Genomic DNA, 14,608 nt, shown 5'->3' on the forward strand with positions numbered 1-14,608 from the left:
TGGGTGTGGCCTGGAGACAAGTCCAAGGACCAGACAGAGAGTTCTGGAAGATCACAGATTACCCCTGGGTCTGAGGTCCGTCCCCCCCCCCCCGGTTAACACTGTACATCCCAGAACATCATTTAACATAATAGGTTTGACACTCATAGCAGCAACGCAACTGTTGAAGCATACAATAGGCTAGCATTAGGGAATTCTCAAAGTTAAACAAAGCCATACGTTGGGCCATCTGCAATGAGAGCCAGCACATGACTGAGGTCAAGGGTGTAAGTCTGAAGATCAGGATAAGGCAAGTTCCACGGCTCATCAGCTTCCATCATTTCTTTGTTCTCATAAACGAAGAAAATGCCTGCCTTCATCTTTACAACATAATCCAGATTCCCTGGAGAATCATCAAGATTGTAAAGGTCCTGCAGGTCTTTTGGGGGTGGATGAAAATCTATAAAAATGTCCGAATCAATAAATTTCTGTCATCATTCAAAATACAGTATTGTTTCTATTCACAATATTCCAACAAAAAAAAGCAGTAATAGACATGAAAATCATGAAGTGCTATATAGGATATCTACTATCACATGACTGTCATCTTAACTCTATGCAACATGGTACTATGGTACCTATCAGCCCCAAAACATGGAGTGAAACCCAACTCATGCTTAACCATTTATTTCAGTGATATTTGATATTTATGGTAATGTTCTTTACCATGGACCAAACTGCATCCATGGCCCAAAATCCAGAAGTTCAGAATGTGTTATATGAAAGCTATTCAAGCAAAGTATGAAAAAGGTGACATTATACATGGGGCTGATACACCAACATAAACATTTTGAACTGGGATGCAAATCAAAATATGCTCTGTAAAATCTCTGCAGTCTTAAGTATAGGGCATACAACTAGTGACCCCTCCAAATATTGCCAGACTACACCTACAGTAACCATTGGCCATACTGGCTGGGGCTGATGGAAGTTGAAATTCAACAACATCTGGGGGGCCACAAATTGTCCACCCATGGTTTAATGTTTGCACTGCTGAGAGGGAAGAATTTTTGTGGTCAAAATTTGCACAGTTGCATAGGTCTGAGGCCAATATGTTCAAGAAGGCCAGAGCATGCTAAACATGAAAGCTGGATGTGCAAATCCCTGTTCATATCTGAACTGGGTTACAAGCTAATCCCCACTTTCACCATTCCTCAAAAACAAGGGTTGGGGAAAACCCCATCTAGCAAAGCTGCAAGAGGAACTGACTTACTTGTATAATGCTGTGGGTGATTAGTTCAACTAACAATGTTTCCTATTGGAGTGATGGTTGCTGAACCTCCAATTAAATATTGAAAGTGCATTGCTAATTTGCCACCAAGCATAGTGTATGGACTTGACCAGCATTTTTCTGAGCAGCAGTGAATATATTGCACAGAACTGCACTGTCCCTATATCTTTATGTGATTATTTACTCTTTAAGAACAAAATGGCAACACATTTATTAGAGTAAAACCTAATGCAAGGCTGGAAGTAATATTGATCAAGTGGGCATATTAAGAACAGTAAAAGTTAATCATCTCTTAGGTTTTCATGCACCAAAACCTTTAAAAAAACCTGCAGCTAATTTACCTGGAAGCACTTCATCTTCATCTTTCCATTGTTCATTTCTCATACTGCATAAATATTGGGCCGTTGTCCTTGGAAAGCGATGGTAAGCAAGGCGACAATACTTTTCTCTAATAAGGAGAGCTTTTGCCAAATTCTTGGCAGCCTGCTCATAATCATCAACAGTAACCTGAAGGGAGAAATTATACAATTAACCACTAGAGTTGGGGGTTTTTAATGCTACTGTAAACACTAATCCGAAACACATTTTCTTGACAGCTAGGCCTACTTCTCACTGAAGCAATAAATCAATGTGTTGGTCGTACCACTGTAGATTGTAAGTTGGTGTTCCTCTATACACAAGAATTCTCTACCCACAGAAAACTAGTACAACATGGAAATCTGAAATCTTATTAACTATGTTAAAGAAAATCTGTATTTGGATAAGCATTCAATTGTGGCAGCCTCCACTTGTATCGTGAAGTAAAATTGTTCAATATTTACCATCTCAGTGACAGGCATTAAAACCTAGAGATTTCAATATAGCCTACAAATGTCATTAGGATTTCATCTAGGCAGACCAGTGAACCAAACCATTATAGAAACAGTCAAATCTACCCTATATTGTCAATCAAAATTCTTCATGCATTTACCTCCAGATGAAGCAAAAGGCTTCTTATGATAACATGTAAATACTTCATGCACAGTTCCACCTGTGTCTTAATACTTCCCTACATAGATCAGTAATGTAAGGGTGAACTTTAGCTGCATCTTGAAGCTTTTAAGAAAGTATGTACATTAACCCAGGTTACCAGCACCCTGGATATATACGTAACTCGCATCTTACGCTTCTTTTACCTACATATTTGCAGCTATGAATGGAGGGGGTTGATGGGAATAAATAAATGGAGAGTGGGCAAAACCCACTCACACATAGCTACAAGCACAGGCTTACTCGACTTCAGGAAGGCAGAGCAAGCATGCTCTGGTAGCATCCCAGAGCCTTCGCGCTGTCTTCCCAAAGCCAGGTGAGCAGCCCTCCTCCACCTTGCAGCGGGTTGGGTAGGCAGTTCCATGGGTTCCTTGCTTTATGTGTTTTTGCATTTATTTGTGGCCCCCTGAAACCCTCGCGTAAGATGTGAGTTACCTGTATATAGTAGTTTTGGAAATGATAGCAATGTGATCAGACAGGATGTACAACACTTGCTGGAAGAGATCTCACTTGGGATAAGAGAACCCCTTTACCTCAGCTCTCTGCCAGGTAGCAATACATGTTCATGTCAACATGTTTGATCATTATCTGAAGTTGGAGAGCCAAGTGCTGCTTCACATGTGCACCGGCTACATATACACCAAGAAGAAACTGCCTACCTGCACAAATGGAATATGGAAGTCACCCTGGGAGGTATGCATGGACCTCCTATTCCAGGTAATTATTTGGGCATGTTATAATCTGCTCAGCTATTTGTGCCCCTAACTGAAGGCCAGGAGGAAAAGAGGATGAGAGAATAAAGGCCTCCTCTGATCCCTGTGCAGGTCATTTTTTATCTTACATCCGACACAGGTAATAACTTGTATCTGTATTCCAAAGCCAGGTGGTAATACTGTATTGTGTTTTTGTTAATTGACAAGACAAGTGTTACATGTCTACTGAACAGAGAAGGGTGGGGAACTGAATTTGACCAACCAGCAAGACTGCTATCTTCCCTACCACCTGTGGGCCAAATCTGACAGGTGAGTTGGGTGACTATTTGTCAGTCACCTGAGATCACAATGCTGCCAGGAGATCCTCTTTTTGCCTGCACATTCTGAAACCAGTCTGAGTGCTTTGCAAAGCCCACTGCAAAGTGCTCTGCAAGACCAGAGATGTGAAGTCCCAGAAAAAGAATGGGGAGGTAAGAGAATTGAAGGAAAATGTTGGTTTCTGGGCCTTCACATCTGTATGAAAGACCCAATGATCATCTGGTTGGCAGTGCCTGCAAAGCCCTCTGCAGGCACTGCCCATCAGTTGTGCCTTCAAAACCCTTTCAGCAGAGCCAGGTTTACCTGCCCCACAACGGACGACAGGTGGAGGTCAGGTGAGCATGGCTTCATCAAAATGGCTTTACAGGTGCCAAAGAATAGGGGGTTGGCAGGCTAGAGGTTCTCTAGCCCTGGGATACAATCTCTAGAGTAACTAGGCAAATATAAGCTTTATAAAAGAACAATTTAATTTCACATTACACAAGCATACAACAGTTAACATTTTTTTCCCTTTTCTCTCTCTCTAAAACAGGAAAAATTGACTGATTCCTTACCCCAGCACAGTAATCCCCACTAATTGTAACTCTTTGAAATTCTGGTACATCATACATCCTTTGGGTGGGTTGCAAAGAACCTGGAAGCACTGGAGTAGGAGGAGACACAACTGGGGTGTCCGACAGAGCTCTCACTTCTTGTGGTGGAATTTGCAGCGACAAGGACTGGGACCGAATCATCTTGAAACTTTTCTTCCTAAGTTTCAATGGTAAACAACACGTAAGTGAGTAAGACACATCTCGAGATCAACAAAATCAGCTTTATGGTTAAATTTTACTTCAAAAATGTCCTGCCATTATGCATATTAACTAAAGACTTTAAGTTACTTCTGCATTGTCTTTGAACAAACCTTTTCGCTGTTTCCAATGACTGTTGCTCTGCCATCTCCTTCTGCAGCTCTCTTTCTTTCGCCTCTTGTTGCCCAATAGGGCAATCCTCAGGCACGGTGAATAGTGACAAGGCATCTTTGCTGTCTTCTTCTCGAAGAACTTTGGCAAAAACCTTTTCGGCTAGAAGCCGCACCGACTCATCAACCTCAGAGAGGTTTAGCTTTGGGAACTGTCTGGGCATCTCAGCTAAGGGGGGAAAATATGCAATTATAGGCTACATGTTACAGTTAGTTATCAAAAATAAATCACTGTCTTTTAGTTAATCCTAGAGTAATTTAAAATTTGTGAAATTTTACACCACTGTAATGATTTACAGTGAACACTATGTTCTTTTAACAGTCACCAGAGCAAGAATTTTCTTATATGGCAATACCAGTTTTGGAGCTTAGGACTACTCAACAAAAATTTTCAAAATCAGATGAAGAAATGCTCTACTCACTCCTGCATGATGTATTTCAAATTTTCTAGTTTTGATTCTGATGCCTATTGTCACTATACTCCAATCCTAAACATTTTGAATGCATTTTTTAAAATAAGCCTCATTAGCTGTGTGCAAGTGTAAAGCACTGTGCGTTTCTCTCTCTTTCCAAATATCAGCCCTAGAAATCACATTTGAAACTTCCCAGAGTTACAAAATAGGCATTTCAAACTGTGTGGCAGGCTGCTGTCAACGCAGGAAAATAGAAGACTCACTGGGCACATAAAACAAGACAGCACAGTTTTAGATTGTGGCAGTTACTGAAGCACAAGTCAATTTTCATGAATTGGGCTGACTAAACAAAGAACACAAATTTAGCTTATTTATACGAAGTACAATGTGTGATGAAGTGGTTGAATGATTCCTTCATTAAGCACCCATCTCACAACTCCATCCACAATTACCACAGCACCACTCAACTCACTTTTAGCAGCTCTGGGAGGGCACTGTAGCTTTGGGGCGAGCAGTGATTGCTTTGACTTATGCTGTATTGAATTTAGATGCACAGTATTTTCTCAACCATTTGGCTGTGTGAATTGGTGCAATATCCACCAGAAACTAGTAAAACTTAGAAATAATGAATGCAATCCAGCATGTATTAGGCACATCTCAGTCCTATTGAAATAAATGAAGCTCAACTGGACAGGTCAACGTTAAATTGCATCTACTATCGGCCGTATGTGGCATGCAGCGATGCAAACCTTATATATGTCAGAAATAAGTCTGAGTTCAGTAGGGCTTACCCCCAAGTAAGTGGCATAGGATTACACCTACCTGGAAGCCCGCCCCATTGAACTTAACTAGATTTATCCTTGATCAGACATGAGTAATTGCACTGATTTCAACAGGTTTAAGGATTAATGCCGATTCATCTTTCCTTGTATTGTGCACCTCTGTGCTTAGGACTTAGAACAGCTTTGTGAAGAAGGTGGTAGAGCTCTAGGAACCTGCCAGAGCCTCAAGCCTCCTTACCAAAACCCAGCTCCTCGCTTGGGTGACAAGGCAGGGTGTGGCATGGGTTCTGTGTCAAAGTAGTCTTGTGATCCACTTGGTATTAAAAATAGGGCCACCCTGGTCTACAACCAGATTGTCTTAAGATTGTATTAAGGACCACTGAATTCCATTTATGAGCTACCTGGCCCTTGGCATCAGCTTCAGAGGTACCACTTCCGTGTCATCATGAGACAGCATGAGAAACAGTACCATTTAAATTGTGCCAATACAGCTCTGGGACATTATTTCAACTGAGCTGCATCAGCCCCCCCAGTACAGACATCATTTAACAGAATTTGAAAGCATCTCTTTCACTCCAGGTCTTTAATCTTTTGAAGTCCTATTTAATTTTGTTACTGCCTGAGTTTCAGTCTGAATTGTATCTTGTGTTTTAAAATCTGTGTTTGATTTAAGGAAAACCAACTTAGTTGTATTTTATGGTTGAATTTTATATATGCAGCTAGCCACTCTGGTTGTGACTGTAAAAGAGCAAAATATAAATAATAAATTGTTTATTTATTATTTCAAGTGCCCTCCTAGCATTCTTTCACAGCCAAACAGTTGAAAGTTTCAAATGATAGCAAATATTCATCATTCTAATTCATACCATTTTTCTATCATAAATGTCAAGCAATTTTGCAATGGAATAATTTGTATTTATAAGAGGAAGAGTGTTTAAACTGAATCTCTAAGATTATATTCTGTCTTTAAACTCTATGTGGGGAAAGAGAAAGATCAGCATTAATAGTAATTTTAAAACGCTTTCCCTCCCCCATAAGATATTTCCTGCATTCTCTATATAAACCAAAACAACCTTCATTCATGAATAGCTTTAATTTAAGTAACAAAGAAAACTCCTTAACATTCCTTTTTAAAGTCCATTTTTTATCAACCATTCTTCTTAAATAAGCTATATAATATTTACTCTGGAATATAACCTTGCAATATTTAGTTTCAATTTTTTTAATGCATCTGAAATTCCTTGTACTTGTCAGTTACTACATGAAGCCAAAGTTTCTATTAACACCTGCTAAAATTGTTCATGAACCAATAAACTATTTTTAAAAACCCTGTGTGGAAATGTAGGTCTGGGCATTGAATTCTAAATTTATCCCAGGTTTCAAAGCCAAAGGCATGGCTGAACTCTAACCACTTTAAAGTCCTATTAATTTCAGTGAAAGTGTTAAAGCATGTGTTGAAATATCTCCTGTTGAAATCAAAGGGTTTTAAAGGGCTTAGCATTATTAGGAGCCTTGCCCAGGCAATCAGCGTTGCTTTGATTACGAGGAAGAAAACATTTATCCTGAAAACAAAATCATTCCCAAAAGTTGTGTAACTTGGAACAGTCTTTATGTGATGCTATTCCTACATGCATGACTCCACTTTCCAACTGTTGGCATCTGAGCTTGTTATTAAATGGGAAACAATCTTCTATTAATAGCTACTAGCTGTGATGGCTGCTTGGGAAATGATTTATTTTCAGTCTAAGAACAATTTCAAACATTACATGTTGATATATTCTAGTGATTGCTAATAAATAAGGTGCCAAAGTATTTCAACATTCCCATTTCTTTGTACTGCACAGGATGTTTCCCTTCCCTTCCTCCCCATTTTTTGGTCTCTGCAACAAGGTTTCTAACTGGCTTTTCTGTTAAGTCTATTGTAACCAACATATTGTACAAGGTCTAAGTCCAGGTCTATAACTATCCACCAAGAACAATCAAGTCTTGTAACACAGGTGGTGTCTTTTATTGCTCAGACCAAAGGTCTTGAGTGTCCCAGGAAGACTTTTCAAAATGGGCAACCTGTGGGACAACACCCATCATCCCTGACCATCAGCCCATCTGGCTGGGTTTGATGGGAGCTGGAATCCAACATCTGGAGGACCACAGATTCCCTACCCCTGCTGTAGACTAAATTAAATATTTATTTTGCCACTATCCATCCAAGGTCTCAGCCTGCATTCCTTTAAGCAAGAAAGTAGGGATAAAGAAACCCATGTCCTCTTACCATTGCTAAAGCTGAACCCAGCTACTCCACTCTGCAAGGTGTGAGATTCCCCACCCTTGGAGATTTATGGAAACCTGAATACTTGGGGGGATTTTCCAGCTGACATGGCTGGTACTCCTAATGAGGCTCTCATCTCACTATGGAATGGTGAAATGCATAGAGCCATTGACACAACCATTCCTGGGTGCCCTCACCATTTCTGTGGAGCACTTAGGTTGCCTTGGTATTCTAGTAACCAGCATGAAATGAAGCAGTGTTGGTAGGTAAGAGTGCAGGTGATGCAAATCCTAACCCAACTCTGAACAAACACTAGTTTCCTCATAGCAGTGGCAAAAAAACACTTTACTTCTCTGCCGCCAGTGCATCAACAAGTAGCTATGTAGCTGAGCTTTTCCAAGCGGTGAATGGGCTTTTGTTATCTGGCCAAGAGACTAGCACTCTGACACATTTGGAGGTCTGCTGTAACAGCACTGAGACACTAGAGGGGCAGAATTGCACAGATTCAGACAGAGTTGTGAGACCTGGGAGGGGTTCCATCTTGTCCTCCTGCTATTTAATACCTATACAAAGCACCTGGGATATACTATCAGGATATCTGGAGTGAGGTATCATCATTATGCAGACAAGACCCAGCTCTCACTCACTCTGTTCCATCAGAATTGGGAGAGGCAGTTAAGGTGTTAAGACCAGTTCTTGTGGGCAGCAGTGGGCTGGATGTGGACCAATTAACTAAACTTGAATCCTGAAAAGACAGATGTGTTTCATGTCCTGAGTTCTCAAGTCCAGGATGCGGGGGGGTGGGGGGGTGGACTGACTGTTCTGGATGGGCTTGCACACTTCTGGAAGGTGTGACTAGGAGTACATTTTTTTCAGCTACAGCTACAGTTTGGCAGCTATGGCTCTTTCTGGACAAAAATTCTTTGGCTACTGTACTCCATGCTCTGGTAACTTCCAGGCTGCACTATGGTGGTGTGCTCAGTGTGGGGCTGCTCTTCAAGATGACTCAGAAACTTCAAATGTTCTAAAATGCAGCAGCTGGATTACAGCCTTGGGTTCCATTAGTATCTCATCTAAATCCCTGTTCTAAAACAGCTGAATTGGTTGCCAGTTTGTTTCTGGGCACAGATGCTCATTAAATGTTTAAAGCCCTAAAGACTTAGACCCCAAATAACTGAAAGACCACATCCTTCCCTACATAACCTCTTGGGTATTAAGATCAGCAGAGAGTTCCCTCTTGGTACTTCCAGCACCCTTAGAGAGGTGGTGTGTGTGATCCAGGTGAGGGTGTTCTCTGAGCCATCCCATAAACTGTGGAACTCTATCCCCAGAGGAGTGCCTGACACCTTCACTATGCAGTCTCTTAACCCTGGCCTTTGACACTTGCAGTGTACTTTTTTAAGACCCACCCTATTCTTGTAATTGTAATTTATTTCAAACTGTTTGGAAGGCTGCATTTTAAATTGTAGTGACCTGCCCTGGCATCTTAGTATGAAGGGCAGGTATTAAATACATTTATTAATTTATTATTTGAATTCAGTGAACACTTATTTATTTTTGACATTTATTAGTTGCCTCGCCATATAAATTCTCTAGGCGATATACAATAAATTAAACATGCAAGGCTAGCTCTCTGCAGTACTCAAGAATCAAGGAGCGAACTAGGCTAAGGTGATGTCCCTGCACATCAGTTTATGTGCTCTTACCAAACTAGCAAAATCCAGAAACTTACTATGATTTCCAAATCCAAAAATGGCTTGCTCTGTTTTGGGAGGGGAGAAGCAGAGCAACAAGATGAATAAGACCAAAGCTACAACTGGAAACCGTGGGAACTAAATGAGTCAGTGCATTAACCTGAAGTTTCCAGAATGGGTCTTTTAAAAATAAAAATGAAGTATTAGTATACCGTAATGTTTCTGTTCGGGATTTTTTTTTTTGCGGGGGGGGGGCAGGATAAGTAAATAACTTGTCCTCAATCAACCTCTTCAGGAACTGTTCTCGCTCTTCCTCTTTCAGAAGATTGATTCAGGAACCCAGCTATGGGGGATCCTGAATATTTCATGAGCGCATGCCATGAAAATGAGTCTTATTCTGCTGTGGCGAAGAAAGCAGGGAGGACGTGGAACCGATGGAGCTAGGAGGGAAGGCGACGGGTCTCCCTCCTAGTGATGGGAGCCAAGGATACAGGCTGCTCTCCCCGGCCGAGCAGGTCTGCTGCAGGTGCCAGCCCAGCTTCTTCCGGCAAGGTCAGCTCTTGCATGCCCGCCCCGTTCACTTCCTGCTTGGAAAGCAGCCGCCACTTACCTAGCGCCCCGGGGAAAGTCATGGCAGACGTTCGCCGAGCCTCGCCGGCGCGGGCGGCAGGCAAGGAGCCTTCTTTCCCCCAGCCAGAGCGGACAGGAGTCAGTCGCCGGCTGGCCGGAGGAGAAAGCAGAAGAGGGAGGAGCCGCCGGAGCCAGCTGCTGCTGCTGCTGCTGCCGCACTCCCGCTGCGCTCTGCAGCTCCCGCAGTGAGCACAGCCAGGCAGTGAGGCCGGCCGCGCGATGCCCGCTGCCCGCTCCGCCCGCCCCGGTTCTGGGATGGGGGTCATCTCCCCAGCCCGGGAAGGACTGGGCGGCGAGGGTGGGGGGTGGGAAGAGGAGTCAGGCTTCAACCTGACGGGGGCGAAACGTTTTGCTTCCTGCCTGGCAAAGGCGGCCCCATCCTTGGCGAGGCGAGAGCAGGCGCCATCTGCTCCCCGCTAGCGCTCGCCTTTCCCGCGGAGGCGCAGGACGGGCTGCCTCGTCTCCTCTCCGCTTCGCATCCCCCCCCCTCCCGGGGGGCGCCCCATTTTCTCTTCCCGCGCCTCTCGGAGCTGCTTCACCCGAGATGCTCACCCGGCGCTGAAACTCCTCTCCGTCGTCCTATTTTGCCCTGCGCACTGAGTGGCAACGGGAGAGCGAGCGAGCGAGCGAGAGCGCGCGGACACGCAATTTACAGACACACAAGGCGTAGCTGCGCCGAATCTACCTCAGTCGGGTGTCCTTGGCGGGATGGTCTATCAGGAAAATGTCGAGCGGTAGCCAATTCCCGGGCACCCACCTTTCTCCACGCCTCGCTCTCGCGGCAGCAACAGGAGTGGCAGCTCCTCCTCGAGCCTCTCCAGCGCCAGCATGAAACTTCTCCCAAGGAAGAGGAGGGATCAGGTTACCAAGCGCCGCCGGCTCAGTCCCTCTGGTGGAGAGAGGGCGCCAGGCCGCGCAGGCACGCCTTGGGGGAAGCTGCCCTTCCCGGCCGAGGCTGCAGTAGTAGCGTGTGTCTCCCCGAGGTTGCGCCGAGAGGGCGCCTGTCTCCCGAGCGCCCCGCTTATCAGCGCCTCGCACGGCTGCAGACACCGAAAGTCTCGCAGCCAGAGGAAAAGAGATTCCTCGGCCCAGACGCTCTCGCTGTTTGCGGGCAGATAACCAACGCGGAGCGTCAACATGGGAGCGTGTGGCGTCGCTTGCCTGACCATTGAATTCAAGGAAGCCTGACGCGCGTCACTTTCTTTGAATTCAAGCGCCAAGTTGCGACGTGCGAAGGCGAAATAGGTTCCTGCGCCTTTAATCAGTTGTGGCGAAAAAGAAACTTCTTCGGCAAAAAAGTCTGCGCGTCTGTTAAAGGTGCAGGAGCCTTTTTTCGTCTTTTGCTTCGGGGCCACCCTAGCCCTGAGGCGGCAATCGTGTGCACGTTTATGGAGGAGCAAATAACAGTGCAATTCTGTCGGGATCTGCTCTGAAGACCCTTTGAGGCCAACAGGACTTGCAAAGTAAACTCTGTGGGACTTGCTGCTTCTGAGTCACCGTCCACATATCTGGACGGGAGCTGAAGCGCGCTGCGGGCAAAGGCAACGCGAAAGCGATGGCTCTGGCTCGCGTCCAGAGAAAGGCTTCCTATTGCCGCAGGAAGGTGGTTTGACCGCATCCTTCCGCACAATGCTGTGTTAGCGTCGTAATAAACGTTATCATGATTTAGCTGAAACCCATCCAAAACTCCTTGAGGAAACATTAGGCAAGAGTAACTTGCCGTTATTGGACCCGATCCAGACAAAGCGGAACGTTTTTAAAAGCCCATTGATTTCACCTGGAGAGATTTAAACATGCACATAGCTCTTCTGTTGACACATCAGTTGGATTTACACGACCTTCACTTTGGGTGGGTGTGAGATTGAATTCCTTGCTATTGTGTGTTCAAGGGTTGCTGGAGCAGGAGGGGGCGGTGTGATCTGGGTCAGCAAGTTCCATTCATTTATAAAACGAACTCTGTATAGTGTAGATTCATTATTATAACATAGAACTAACAGTACACAGAAAATATCGTCACCCACCACCCCAGCCTGAGAGGCACCAGGGGTTACAGTGTTTACTTGTGGTGTGGATTCTTTGACTGTTGTGATTTTAGGATACATGGTTTTATTCACACACATAAGAAACCTGTGTATAGGATGGAGGGGCTCACAGCATTAACATCCCCACAGATCTTGGTTCTGCTTTAGGTTTCCAGGGGAGCTCTGAAGTCTAACAAGTGAAGAGCAAGACATCTTTCTCTGACTGCAGCTTTTAGCCTGCTTCCAGCCTACAGACAACTATGGCTACTGTTCTGCCAAGTAGCAAGCTAGGTGAGCTGCTTGGGAAAGGCCCACTCATTAGTTGTATGACACAGAATAGTTTAATTGACTACGAACCCCAAAATTGGATCTCTTCTCCAAACCGGTGCCAAGGTTTTGCAGTTGTTTGCCGCATTTTGCAGGGGACCCCAAATTTCTGTGTTCATAATTAATGAAGCTGAGCAGAATTACTTACTTGGTTATGCTAAAACCAACCAGCCAGCCAAAGCCATTGCCTTGATAAAGGAACTGGTTTGGCAAGCTTCCTTTGCATTCTACTGTCCTGGATGCAGGATCACAAGTTCTGGAAGGGAACCCAGGGTTCCATCCACACTCCCCACCCCCACCCCCAGCTCATAACAATAGAATATATTATATTAGAGGACCTCCCCAAGGGCAGTGAGCTTGGGGCTGAGGAAATCCAATAGTACAGTTTTGCAACTGAGGTGACTTTCGAAAGAAATTTCTGGTGTGGAACGAAATATGTAGTGCTGTGTTTCACTTTTCAAATTAAAACCATTCTAGGCATACTCAAGCCCTCCAGCATTCCTAAAGTAGCTCATTGGATCACAGCCAGTGTAAACTCTATTGGATGCAGTCCCCATAACATTCAGTGAAAATAAAGTTGGTTCTTTTTAAAAAAAAAAAAAAAAGTATTACTTGACTTAAGAGAGTTTTCTATGAGGCTGGTTCTGGCCAGGATGTAATGCGTGCCTAGAATATAGTTCCACAACCTGTTCTGCATGTGGGACTTCTAAATATACAGAGTTTGTGCCCTTCACTACTGAGTAATGGCCAGGCCTCACACATTGAAATTAGAGGGCAGAACTAACCATCCGCAGCATTTGACTCCAGGGAGACTGAGCCCCACCATCTCCTATTTAAAAATGCAGGCAGTGCTGTTTTTTTGCTTAGAGCTGGTGAGAGTAGTGGGAGCATTTACTTTACTTCTACATTGGATGGATTGCACCCCACTGAGCCTGGCAGAGCCGAAAAGCTTTGTGAGTTGCTGACTAAGCACCTTTGGGGAAGTGTGCCTATGAAGCCTAAATGGGTAATGGATGTCAGCCTGTGTCTGGGTTGGTAATTAAACGTTAAGGCATGCACTTCCTTTAGTAAGATGAATGTGGTTTTTAAAAGTGTCTTGCTGAAGTAGAAAATTTATTGTACAGTACACATTTGCCCCAATATCACTGTGCTCATCACCATAATGCTACAGCATTCCATAGGTACTTTAGATAGGTCAAATATTATTCTGAATTTATTTTTAAATACGTAAACCTAAAATTCATACAAATTTCTCCCATATATTCCCTCTAGCCAGGGTGCTTCACCATGCTGCTGGCAGCACTGGCAAGCTTGAAGAAAAGAAACAAATCAATGAATCAACATCAATATATTTCAGATGCACGTTCATTTAAAAGACGACATTGTATGTAGAGGTGTCCCATAGTATCATAGATGTAGGGTTGCCACTTCTTCACATACCCCACCAGCTTTGGAAACCTGTAACTATTTATTTTTAATATTTCCCATATTTAGGGGGTGACATTATCTTATGAAGGTCATACTTTCCAAAGAGCCTCAGAAAGAATGTCTGCGCCTTGATATTATCTTCTGTGTGCATGTAAACATTCTGTGGTCCTAAGTTTTGTTGCTATTTCACCTTTGGCTAATTTTTGGCTTCTCTTTCCGTTCATTTCACCTCTGACTTCTTAACCAAGCCTCAAAGTTTACAGTACAGTCCTATGTGTGTCTACTCAGATGCAAGTCGCACAGAGTTCAAAATGGCTTGTAAGGTGGCACCATTAGTTCATGGTATTATCTGTTCTGATAATGAAGTTGCTGAGCATGTATGTTAAAAAATAACAACCAGCTGGCAAAATACCAGTATGTTTCTTGCTATGTTTTTGTTTATATTTCAACTGTAAGAACACAAGAAAACCCCTGATGGATCAGACCAAAGGCTTGTTAACTCCAGCATCCTATTCCCTGCAGTGAACAACTAGTTTCCAGGCTATATGTGTAGGCAGCAGTTGGGAGCCTGTGGAACTACAAATCTCATCTGCGCTGAATATTGGCCATGCTGGCTGGGGATGAAAGCCAACATCTCCAGTTCTTTCATGTACATCTACAAGCTCCCCACTCCTGCAACATAGCCCTTGCCTGCTGATGCTCTTCAGCCACTGATATTCAGGAGCAGGCTGCCCCAATTCTGGATAAAGCATGTTG

At 43.9% G+C, this 14,608-nt stretch overlaps 1 protein-coding gene across 4 annotated transcripts in view; it reads right to left on the minus strand.

The window, feature by feature from the left end:
- AMPD3 (adenosine monophosphate deaminase 3) overlaps positions 1-11,013 on the minus strand; it is a 32,414-nt gene extending 21,401 nt beyond the window's left edge. The window contains exons 1-5 of one of the 4 annotated variants that reach the window (XM_079966060.1): positions 10,834-11,013; positions 4,235-4,460; positions 3,885-4,080; positions 1,612-1,777; positions 220-439 (exon numbers count right to left, since the gene is read on the minus strand). In XM_079966060.1, the coding sequence (XP_079822186.1) occupies positions 220-439; positions 1,612-1,777; positions 3,885-4,080; positions 4,235-4,460; positions 10,834-10,906 (881 nt within the window). In that variant the 5' untranslated portion in view covers positions 10,907-11,013. The other 3 variants (XM_079966061.1, XM_079966062.1, XM_079966059.1) reach the window with 3 other exon arrangements.
- Between the last annotated feature and the right edge of the window lie 3,595 nt (positions 11,014-14,608).

Source organism: Podarcis cretensis, assembly GCF_951804945.1.
Source record: "Podarcis cretensis genome assembly, chromosome: 1".
Taxonomy (NCBI): domain Eukaryota; kingdom Metazoa; phylum Chordata; class Lepidosauria; order Squamata; family Lacertidae; genus Podarcis; species Podarcis cretensis.